The sequence below is a fragment of the Echinops telfairi genome, unplaced genomic scaffold, assembly GCF_000313985.2.
Source record: "Echinops telfairi isolate 266 unplaced genomic scaffold, ASM31398v2 ScPeMD7_7436;HRSCAF=8474, whole genome shotgun sequence".
NCBI classification, from domain to species: Eukaryota; Metazoa; Chordata; class Mammalia; order Afrosoricida; family Tenrecidae; genus Echinops; species Echinops telfairi.
In genome coordinates, this window is record NW_022111336.1 from 5,332,089 (window position 1) to 5,344,446 (window position 12,358).

Below are 12,358 nucleotides of genomic sequence, written 5' to 3' on the forward strand. Positions count from 1 at the left end.
AAAAAATAAAAATGAAAGATAAAAGGTTTTTGAAAAGCTGAAAAGCTTGAGAACTCTTTTTAAGACTTTGAAGAGACTTACAGAATGGAATTGGATTAAGAAACACATTTAAATACAGAATTCTAAATTAAGTGATATTAGAGAATTAAAGTTCTTTAAGAAGGAAAAAGCAGGATATGCTTAGTCCATCAAGATTTCCATTGGGAGATTTTTACTATCATGGAAGGAATGACAAGTTTGTTTTCTAGGACCATAACTCAAAGTAAAGTTATGCATTTATATCTCATTCAATGTTATTTCCTTTTCTTTCATTGTCACTACCATAACCAATTCTTCAGGATTTGGGAGCTACACAAGAAACCTAATCACTACTCCTTTTGTGCTACAAGTTAGCACAAATAATTAACAATCTTTTGGAATACACACTCTTTTAGATTTCCAGGCACGCTCTATGAAGGGAGGAACACAATAGATGAAATTAGCATGGAAACTGGTAGGGTTGCAAACCTTAGCAAGTTGGCAGGTTATCTTTTAGAGTAATATAACTCTGTGGAGTCTCAAAGTTGCAATTAATAAGAAGAAATGACTAATCTACTCACTGCCAACTCAGAATGGCCCTATTAAAAGAATGAAACTGATTGGCCTTAGGATCCCTCTTTATAAATTGAATTAATCATTTTAAATCACTGAAATTAGCAATACTAGCTAACTCAGTAATGATCAATTACCTAAAGAATTTGAAAAGTAACCAACAAGAAGAAATTAATGTAGCCTTCTATGGTAACTTAGACCTTAATTCATAAGTAAAAACACGCAGTCAAGTACCACCAATATTTTGAGAAAATAAGTAGCAGGGGTAAAGCAGACTACCACATTGGCTAAGAGATGCTTCTAGAGTTAACCATGCATGCCCATCTTGGCTTTACTGAATATTGGCCAAATGGTCGTAAGTAGGTCATATAAGAAGATCTCTGTGCCTCAGTTTCCTAATTTGTTAAATGATAGCACATATGTCATAAGAGAAAGAGTGCTGAATGAACTGTTGGGCAAACATTAGACCACAAGGTAAACACGACCACAAGGTTGGTGGTTCAAACCCACCAACCTCTCTGAGGGATAAAGAGCCTGTCTGTTCTCCTAAAGATTCATAGCCCATGTAAGCATGTAAGCCAAGCTAAGGAAGGTTTGATAAGTTCTTTAAACTATTGACTACAAAAATAACAACTTATAATATATATTTCCACTTAATCCACAATAAAAAGTTTTGCTTTGTTTAAAGGAAGGTTTACAGCCTTGCAAACCCCATATAAAGTTATTTTAAGTTGGGATTATCTGTCAGTTTTGTACTGTGGTGGTTTGTGTCTTATTGTGATGCTACAAGCTATGTCACTAGTAATTTCAAACACCAGCAGGGTCACCCAAGATGACCAGGTTTTAGCAGAGCTTCCAGATTAAGAACAGACTACAGAGAAGGACTTGACTGTCCACTTCAAAGGAATTTAGTCTCTGAAAACCTTATACATAGCATTGAAACACTGTCAGGTAATAAAGGTCCAATGGGGTAGTTAGAATGAAATGTTAGGGAGTAAAGCTTTCAGGACCTTCATTTAGTGATGGGGCACACCTCAAAATGAGGAGAGACAGCTGTAAAAATCTGCTAATAATTGGAACTTGGAATACATGAAGTATTAATTTAGGAAAATTGGAAGTCATCAAAAATGAAATGGAATACATAAAGATGGACATCCTAGGTGTTCGTGAGCTGAAATGGACTGGTATGGGCCATTTTTTAATCTGAAAATCATCTTTTACTATGTTGGGAATGCTACAAGAGAAATGGCCTTGCATTCATTATCAAAAAGGGCATTTCACATTCTCTCTTGAAGTAAACTGCTGTATGTTTATATACATCTGCATGTATGGAAATATAATCAATACAATTATTATTCAAATTTATGTCCCAACCACTAAAGCTAGCTATAAAGAGATTGAACAATTCTATCAAATGTCTTCAATCTACAATTGATCAAACATGTAATCAAGATGCACTGATCTTTAATGCCAATGAGAATGCAAAAGTTGGAAACAAGCAGAAGTTGGATTATGTGATCTTGGTAATAGAATCAAAACTGGAGATCAAATGACAAAATTTGTAAGACCAATGCCTTCTTCACAACTAATACATTTTTTTCAACAACACAACACAACACAACACCTGGCCTTCTCCAGATGGAATACAGAGAAATAAAACTGACTGCATCTTCAAGAAGAGATGATGGAGAAGCTCAATGTCAACAGATAAAATGACACCAGAGGATGACTGTGAACAGACCACGAATACTTCCTATATACATTCAGTTGAAGAAAATGAAAACAAGTTCATAAGAGCCAAACGATGAACTTGAGTCTATCCCACCTGAATTTATAGAACACCGCAGGAACAGATTTGATGCATTGAGAAAAGACCTAATGAGTTGTAGGAGGACATCAAGAACATCATTCATGAAGAAAGCAAAAGGTCATTTCAAAGACAGGAGAGAAAAGATCAAAATAAATATCAGAGGAGATTGAAACTTCTCTGAATCAGAGTAGCTAAGTATGGAAGAACTGATGGAGTAAGAAAGATGAAAAGATCATTTCATAAGGTACTTGAGAAGATGAAGTAAAATATTATCATGAAAAGTACAAAGACCTAGAGTTAAAAAAATTATAAAGGAAGAACATGCTCAGCATATTGCAAGCTGGAAAAAAAACTCAGGCCTCAAATTAAATTATTAAATGAATCTATGGGAAAAATATGGACTGATGCAAGAAGTATCAAAATAACAAGAAAAGAACACACTGTATCAAAAAGAACTGGTCTTAAAATAAAGAGGAAAAAGAACTAGTCGACATTCAAGCAGTTCAGGAAGTAGAACATAAGAAAGAACCAAGGTAATTTACAGAAGAAGTTCAAGGTGCACTGAAAGTATGAGCCAAAAAGAAGGCTCTAGGAAATCATGGAATACCAATTGAAATGTTTCAACAAGTTGTTGTAGTACTGGAAGCACTCACTCATCTATGCAGGAAATTTGGAAAACAGATCATTGGCCAACTGACTGAAAGGGATCCTTATTTGTACCCATTACAAAGAAAGGTGACTCAACAGAATGCTCAAACTATTGAGTAACATCATTGATATCATATGTAAGTAAATTTTTGCTGAAGATCATCCAACAACAGCCGCAGCAGTATGTTGACAAGGAGCATCCAGAGGTTCAGGCCAGATTCAGAAGACGATGTGGAACAAGGGATATCATTGCTGATGTCAGAGGGATCTGGACTCAAAGCAGAGAATCTGAGAAAGAGACTTACTTGTTTTTTATTGGCTATGCTAAGGCATTTGATTTTGTGGGTCATAACAAACTGTGGAAAGCCTCGAGAAGAATGGAAATTTCAGAACACTTCATTGCGCGTTTGTGGAACTTGTACATTGATTAAGAGGCGGTTGTATGAAGATAACAACTGCATGGTTTAAACTCAGGAAAGGTGTGCATTGGAGTTGTAGCTTACCATCAAATTTATTCAATCTGTATGCTGAGCAAATGATCCAAAAACCTGGACTATATTAAGAAGAATACGGCATCAGGATTCCAGGAAAGGTTTGTAACAGTCTAAGATATGCATATACCACAATCTTGCTTATTGAAAGTGAGGCACTTTCACGTCAACTTGCTTGTTGACTTGAAGCACTCACTGATGAAGATCAAGGATTATAGTCTGCAACACAGATTACAATTCAATGAAAAGAAGACCAGAATTCTCACAAGTGGATCAACAGGTAACCTAACGATCAATGGAGAAAGATTGAAGTTGTCAGGGATTTTGTTTTGCTTGGATCACAATCAATGGTCACGGAAACGGCAGTGAAGAGATCAAACAAAACATTTCATTGGGTAAAATCTGCTGCAGGAGACCTCTTTAAAGTGTCGAGGAACAAGGATATTACTTTGAAGGCTTAGGTGTGCTTGACCCAAGCCACATTATGGAATCATATGGATCTGAAATTTGGACGTTGAATAAGAAAGACATATGAAGAATACTGGTGAAGAATATTACAAGTATCATGAACTGCCAAAAGAACAAACAAACCTGTCTTGGAAGAAGTACAGGCAGAATTTTCCTTAGAGATAAGGATGGCGATACTTTGCCACATGTACTTTGGATATGTTGTCATTAGAGAACAGTCCCTGGAGAAGGACATCATGTTTGTTAAAGGAGAGAAGGAGCAACAAAGAGGGAGGCCTTTTAAAGTAGAGGTGCAGCAAAAAAAAGAGAAAAGCCTTCAACAAGATGAACACTGTGGCTGCAATAATGGGCTCAAACATAAGAACAACTGTAGGGATGACAGGAACAGGCAGTGTTTTGCTATGTTGTACATAGGATCGCTATGAGTTGGAACCAACCCAGTGACATGTAACAACAACATGAGTTGGGATCAACTCAGTGGTTGTGGGTTCAGTTTTAGATACCATAAGAGAAGTCCTAAGAGGGTGCAAATGGTTAAGCTTTTGACTACTAGCCATAAGGTTGGTGATTTGGATCCACCCAAAGATGTCTAAGAAGACAATCTTGATGATCTGCTTCTTAAAAATCAAGGATAATCTACTTACAAGCGACTGACAACAATGACTATGCTATCAGTAAGAAATAGGATATCTTACATAGAATAGTGGCTACTAAATGAGGGTTCCTTAAAAACAACTTCTACATCTATGTTCAAAATTTTATAATATGTATATAATGTCAGTAATGCATTTTCAATTTATAGACTCAACCCAAAAAACTTACAGTCTCAGAACAAATGGTACAAACTTGGTTGATCCAAAATAATATTATAATTAAAAATGATAAAATAAAAGAAGAAGAAGAATTAAAAATCAGGATAATGTCTTCAAGCCTGTAAGACCCCAGATGGTGTATCATTTGATAGCTGGGCACCATCTGCTTTCTTCCTCACTTTTGCTACTGCACCCGCTATGTCCTCAGCGATCGAGTAGGGGTGTGCTTCCTCCGTGTGGGTTTTGTTGTCTCTCAGCTAGATGGTGCTTGTTTATCTTCAGGTCTTTAAGGCTTCAGGTGCTATATCTTTTGGTTGGTAGCTGAGCACCATCAGCTTTCTTCACCACACTTGCTTGTGCACCCATTGTCTTCAGCGATCATGTCAGATAGGTGAGCATCTCAGACTGCCAATTGTTAGAACAAAGTGTTCTTGTGTTGGGGGAGTACTGGCACAGATAGGAACTGGAAATACAGTGAACCCAGGACAGATGAATGCCCCAGGGCGAGTGGAGAGAGTGGCAATGGCAGGAGGGTGGAGGGAAGGAGAGGGAGAAAGGGGGAACAGAGGACAAGGTCTACATGTGGCCTCCTCCCTGGGGGATGGACAGCAGAGAAGTGGGTGAGGGAGACGTGGGATGGGGTAAGATATGATAAAATAATAATAAATTATAAATTATCAGGGGTTCGGGAGGAGGGGGGGAAATGAGCTGACACCAGGGGCTAAAGTGGAAAGTGAGTGTCATAAGAATGATGAAGTCAACATATGTACTAAAGTGCTGGACACAGATGACGTATGCACAGATTGTGACGAGTTGTATGAGCCCCTAATAAAATGATTATTTTTAAAAAATCAGGATAAAGATTTTCTTGTTTTCATATTAAGTTGTCATCAAATTCTTTATGAAATTCATGAAAATTAATTTTACAAAAGTTTTAATCATATCACTAGCTTGGTGTCTTTGAAATGATGCTGACTCCTGAAAACCTCATTCATTATAAAGTACAACTTTTCTCCTTTTTTCAAAACACTTCTGAGTGGAGTAAGCCATTTGCCAGAAGTCTGTTAACCCAGAGGCTGGTGGTTGGATCTCACTCTGCTGCCCTGTGCAAGAAAGGCCTGGTGGTCTGCTTCTATAAAGATTACAACTGAGAAAACCCTTGGAGCTATTCTATTCTGTAACAGAGGGATCACCATGAATCAAGGATGACTCAATGGGAAAATGGAAGTTAAAAACAGCAAGAAAAATTGTATCATTCATGTTGCTAATCATTTTAGTGTAACTGATAAGAATCAGGAGATAAATAGAGGATAGTTTATCTTAGTAGACTCTATAATTAAAGAGTGAATACCACTGCCAGAAAGCAGTAAAACAATTGATAAAATATATAGTATATATTATAATGATAACATCAGATAGAATAAAGATAGTTGTTGACAATGACTACTTACAGAGACAGAAGTCTTTTGGAGAAAATTGGCTCCATGAATACACATTTTGTTTCTTTTGCCTATCCCAACTCCACCAACATCTAATGTTTATTGCACTTGCTATACTATTTCTATAGCAACAAATTAAGTTAAGGAAACAGAAAAATGATTTTTTAACATTATACTTAGAATGTTTTCCCCTGAATTCTTGAGCATGTTTCAAATATGGTAACATTTCAAGTCCCTGAAAAAGTAGCATTTAGCTTCTTTTTAGAGGCACAGTATTGAACTTTGTGTTTGCACCTAGAACTTTGATTTTCAGTATCTTAAAATAACAATTGTCTTTGAGTAGATAAACAATTTCCAGTTCTAACCTTCAGCAAGGTCTTTTGTCAATATTCTATATTAAGCAAGTGTCTTTATGTAGCTTAGTCATTTAGTTATTGAAATAAGGACACCTCTACCATCTGTAAATGTACCAATGCCAATCACCTTGGAAAAGATAGCTTAACCTTTTTTAAATAACCATCTTTAGATAAACAATAGGAATATCTGTCAAAAACCAAAAGGAGGAGGAGATTTTTCAAGAAAGGGCAGTAATCAAATGTGAGGACCCTCTGAGAAATAGCAATGTAACTTATTTTTCACAAAGGTAGTTACTGATGATTCATGTAATGGCACAAGAGGGAGCATGCACATGATGATGTTTTGAAAGAGGAAGAGTGGGTCAGGGTCAGTTGTAGTTGGGCAATCTGAATATGTTTACTACATTATCAACAAGTATATTCCAAAATCATGAAGCAGAGGATTAGCAAATAGAGTGTATGCACATGACTACAACATTGAAGTCATCCACTTGAAGAGAAAATGAGAAAGAGTCAACAAGGACAGCGTAACCTGCTCCTCGGTCTATCGTTCATCTGCAAATGTGTCCGTGAACAAGGAGAACAATATTTTCAGGTCCTCACTGCAAAGCATGTGGCTGCATAAATGAGGCGGCATAAATTTCTCTGTCCGGTCTCATCTGGCTTGAGTGAAGCTGTGGAATATTTTTCTTCATGTCATCCTTAGGAAAAGCAGTGTGTTAACATTGCTTAACATGCCACGGGGGAGCCAGCCTACCTTCTCTCTGATATCATATTGCTGAGTTGCTCACGTGGAAACTCAGTGTGTATGGGGTTAATTAAACGCGGCTGCATGAAAACCCTGAGCAAAGATGCTTATTTACAGAGTGTTTGTTCTTGGATTGAGTTTCACCAGGAAGGAAATTTATATTCTGAACTTTTGGAGAAGCACGATGGGCAGTAAAATAGATCGGATAATCTGCGCTCAATAAGCAAAGAAGCATGGACTGATTTGTGCTGATTTCTTAATGTTTTCCCCACACATGAAAGGTTCTGCTTCTAGGGGCGGTTGGCATCAATCTCCCTCCCAATCCCACAGCACCTAACTACATAAGCACAGTCCGTTTTCAAATCGACAATCCCTGACAGGGACGGGCACCCAGTAAGAAAGATAAGAACAGGCTTCCCTTGTAGTGAACGATTTCACATGATTTTTACCATATGCTAAAACCCATGAGAAACTGTGCATTACAAACAGTTGCTGACTGGATAATCTGCCTTTGATTCGATTGGCACAGGAAAATAGACTCGTTTTTAAAAGGATGAAATAAAGAAAGATAAGCTATAGTAAAAAACATTTTTTTAAACGTATAGCCTGAAGTTCAGTCATCAAGTCAATTCAGACTCAGAGGAGCCTCACAGAAGAGAACAGAACTGCCCAGGGGCTTTCCAAGACTGTAACTATTTACGAGGGTAGAAACCCGCATCTTCTCCCTCAGAGTGGCTGTGGTTTAAAATGGTTGACCTTGTGGTTAGCAACCTAAAGCACAATCCACTATATGACCAGAGCTTAAAAATATGCATGTTTTTATACAAATATATATGTAGCCCAATTCATGATAAACCTATATAGAATGTTCCAAGCCTGTCAACCTTGAAGGAAGCAGCCAGCCTCATCTCTCTCCTGCACAACAACTGATGGGTTTGAACAGCCAACTTTGCGATTATCAAATACCACCAAGGTTCCCAGATTCCGATTTTGATATTTTAGGAATGAAATTATTGGATGGGATTTTACTGAGGACATTTGGTTCATGATCTCAAGTTGAGAAAAACTCTTTCATACCAATTTTACAAGACTTACTTTGCTTTCCTAGACTGCCAATTTTCATACTCAAAACACTGCATCACGGGACCAATTGTATCCTGCTTTCTTCCTCTGTTACTAAATACAAAGTTCAGCTTTTATTTCTGACCTACAAAATATACTCATATGTACATGGTCTTGTAGGGTTTTCCATTGAAATACCCATCAGACCTAACAAATATATTTTTTCTCTATTATTTCTCTTCTTGTAACAGTTCATTTTACTAGAGCCACTAAAATGAAATTCGGTACCACTTTCAGCTGTCATTTAATCTCGTCCCAGCACATTGTTTTTATATTAAAAGCAACTACATCTCAGCAATGTTAGAATACATCCTGGGTCTTCTGGGAGAGTCTCAATGTCAAATACCTGTATATTGACATCCTCCTATAAACATAGTCATTTGGCTATTTCAACACAGTGACTTATAAATAACATAAATATCCCTACTCCGTTCATTTTTCTAGATGGTTGATTCAATATGGTCCACACACATAACATGTTGTACAGTATGGAATGATCTGGAAATACGCTATGGGAGGAAATGCACCAATAATCTCCAAATCAATACATCAATACAATTTCTCAGTAATCTCCTTACCTGTGACTATGGATGAGAGCATTCAAAGCCAACCCGTCAGACCAGCTGGTGGTGAAATTGATGACATTAACTTGTGGATAATTACGAGTTGATTGTCGGACCCAGCTCAGGAGAATCTTTTCACTGTTTGTTTGTTGCAATCCAGCCATGATATTTTTCATTACATTTTTCACCTGCATGAGGAAATAATTTTTATGAGAAAATTCCTTCTCTGATCAAGAAACCACAAATGTAAATGTGAAAATACCCAATGTTCAATAAGAAATAATGAGAACTTTAGGGCAGGCTATTAGTGAAAAAAATAGTGGATCCAACCCAAACTCAGTCCATTCTAATTGGTCTGGCATGTATTGTGTGTGATACTTGAACTTTATAATTAATCGAATATGTTTGCTATCAAGCCTGGATTCTGTACTATTCTGCCTATTAGAATTGTTGACAGAATAGTTGATACTGTAGCGTTCGATGGCAATTTTAAAAACTGAAGGGTATACTTCATTAGACATGTTCCTAGGAAAAGTCTTAAGCTAAACTTGCAATTTTAGGATTGTAGAAGAGCATAAATATAACTTCAAAGACTAAAGTGTGCCAGACCCAAGCCATAGTATTTTCAATTACCTTATATGAGTGTGAACACTTGACAACGAATCAAGAAGGCTGAAGAAAAATTACTACCTTTGAATTATGGTGTTGATGAGGAATATTTAATTCACCCTGGACTACCAAAAGAATGAATCTATCTGTTTTGGAAGAAGTACAGACAGAATGTGCCTTGTTGCCAGGTCCCATCAGGTTGGTTCCTACCAATAAAGACCCTAAGCACAACAGAAGGAAGCACTATCCAGTCCTGTACTGTCCTCATAATTGTTCCTATGCCTGAGGCCATTGTTGGAGCCAATGTATCAATTCATTTCCTTGAGAGCCTTTCTATTCTGTGATGCACCTCCACTGTTCCAAGAATGATGTCCTTCTCCAGAGACTGGTCTCGCTTGAAAATATATCCAAAGTATGTAGGATGAAGTCTTGCCATCTTGCCTCTAAGGAACGCCCTTGCATTGCATCTTCCAAGACAGACTGGTTTGTCTTTTTGTCAGTCCTTGGTACTTTCAATATCCTTTGCCAGTACCACAATTCAAATACATCTATTCTTCTTCCATCTTCTTTAATTGATGTTCAACTTTCAAATGCATATGAAACTATTGAAAATCCCTTGGTATGGCTCAGGCCCACTTTAGTCCTCAAAATAGCATCCTTGCTTTTCTAAATGCTAAACAGGTCTTATTTATCAGATTTATATAATGCAAAGTGACTTTTGATCTCATTTGTTGCTTCCATGAACATTGATTCTGAATCCAAGCAAGACACAATCCTTGACTTCCATCATTTCTTGCTTTTACATGGTGTTACCTTTCTGTCAAGCTGCGGGAATTTTTGTCTTCTATGTATTGGCATAATCCATACTGAAGCCTGCAATCCTTAATCTTTATCACTAAGTGCTTCAAGTTCTCCTCACTTTCAACAAGCAAATTTGTGATATCTGCATATCGTAGGCTGTTAATAAGCCTTCCTCCAAACTTGATGCTGCACTCTTCTTCATATAATCCAGCTTCTCTGCTTACTTGCTCAGCATACTAATTGAGTAAATATGGTGAGAAGATACAACCCTGATGCACACCTTTCTTGAGTTTAGCCCATGCAGCATTCCCTTGTTCTGTTTGCACAACTGCCTCTTGATGCATGTACAAGTTCAACAGGAGGACAATGAAGTGTTCTGGGATTCTCATTCTTCCCAAGGCTATCCATTATTTTTCATGATTGACACAGTTGAATGCCTTTGCATGGTCAATAAAACACAAGTAAAAATCTCTCCCATGTTCTTGGCTTTGAGTCAAGATCCATCTGTCATCAGCAATGATATTCCTTGTTTTACGTCCTCTTCTGAATTTGGCCTGAACCTCTGGCAGCACCCTGTCAATGTAGTGGTGCAACAGTTTTTGGATGCTCCTTACAAATAAGGATGTCAAGACTTAGTCTCATGCACTTTGGTCATGTTATCAGGAGACTCCAATCCTTAAAGAAGGTCCGTTAAGGACCTTCTCCTGAAAGAAGGTTGTCATTCTTGGTAAGGTGGAAGGTCAATGAAAAAGAAGAATTACCACAGCAGTGGTTGCAATGGTGAACTGCCTCATAGAAACGACCACGAGGATGGTTCAGGAATGAACACTGTTTCGTTTGTTGTGTGTAGGCTCCCTGAGTTAGAACTGATTCGGTGGCAGTAGAACTAGTGCAATGTCTATGTGAATGAGTTTACATTTTTCTAGAACGAAAGCCTAAGTTGCATTTTGGTTTTGTTGCTTACTAATTCTTTTAAAAGGGCAACTTTTTCAACTTATTTTAGGCCTCAGTCTCCTTAGCTATACATCCAAGGTTGCTGTAAAAATCAAATGACTTGACTTCCCATGACAAAACACCTTGGTTATAATATAACTTACAGCAATAATTATAATTTAATGACTGAAATAGAAAAAAATACATTTTTAATTCAAAATGAGTAACAAAATCAACAAGAGAAAGGAAAAATGAATCAGTATATATTCCTAAACTTGAGTTTGTTGCCTTAGTTTTCTTTTCCTTAGTATAGGTGCTAAAGTATATGTGTTTTGTTTATGATGGTGTTGTTGTTGTTATTGTTGTTTTGGCATATTTTCTTCTCTCCTGGGCTTTGTTCAGATGCCATTCAGCAATTTATAAAACTTAAAATTTTCATTTGTCTAAAAATTCTGATGCAGTAATCCATATTAAGCAATTGTCTCCTCTGTTTCAAGAAAGTAGTGACATTTCACTATTGAGGAAACCCTCCACATATTTTCTTAAAGGATCATTTATCAAGCTATTTCTTTAATATAAGTCATGACCCTTATTAGACACCAGAGTTCTTACCAACCAGAGCTTTTCTTTAGAGAACTAAGGTCCATTACTCTTAATAAAGGATCAGATAATGAACATATAATTATATATTGTGAATTTAGTCTTTGATTTTGCTTCATCATCCATGCAGAAGTTAACAAATGACTTGGGAGTAAGTGCCTATTTTTAACATCTCCAATGTTAGTTATCTCCTTATAAAATATTTTATGCAAATTTTAGAATTGAGATATTTCAAAAGGATTTGTGAATATGCTCAATATAGTTGTTAATGATTTCAAGGTAGAGGATCTTGCGTTTCTTTGTCAGGATCTTTGAATAGCTAAACATATTCTGTTGGGATGGACCATCCAGTTTCTTGATTCCTTCC

The 12,358-nt window shown here is 36.9% G+C and overlaps 1 protein-coding gene across 4 annotated transcripts in view; it reads right to left on the reverse strand.

Moving 5' to 3' along the window:
• Nucleotides 1–12,358, reverse strand: part of DMD (dystrophin) — a 2,430,848-nt gene that overhangs the window by 1,962,871 nt on the left and 455,619 nt on the right. For all 4 annotated transcript variants that reach the window (XM_045298663.1, XM_045298661.1, XM_045298660.1 and 1 more), the window contains exon 6: nucleotides 9,064–9,236. In XM_045298663.1, the coding sequence (XP_045154598.1) occupies nucleotides 9,064–9,236 (173 nt within the window). The remainder of the gene's footprint in view (nucleotides 1–9,063; nucleotides 9,237–12,358) is intronic.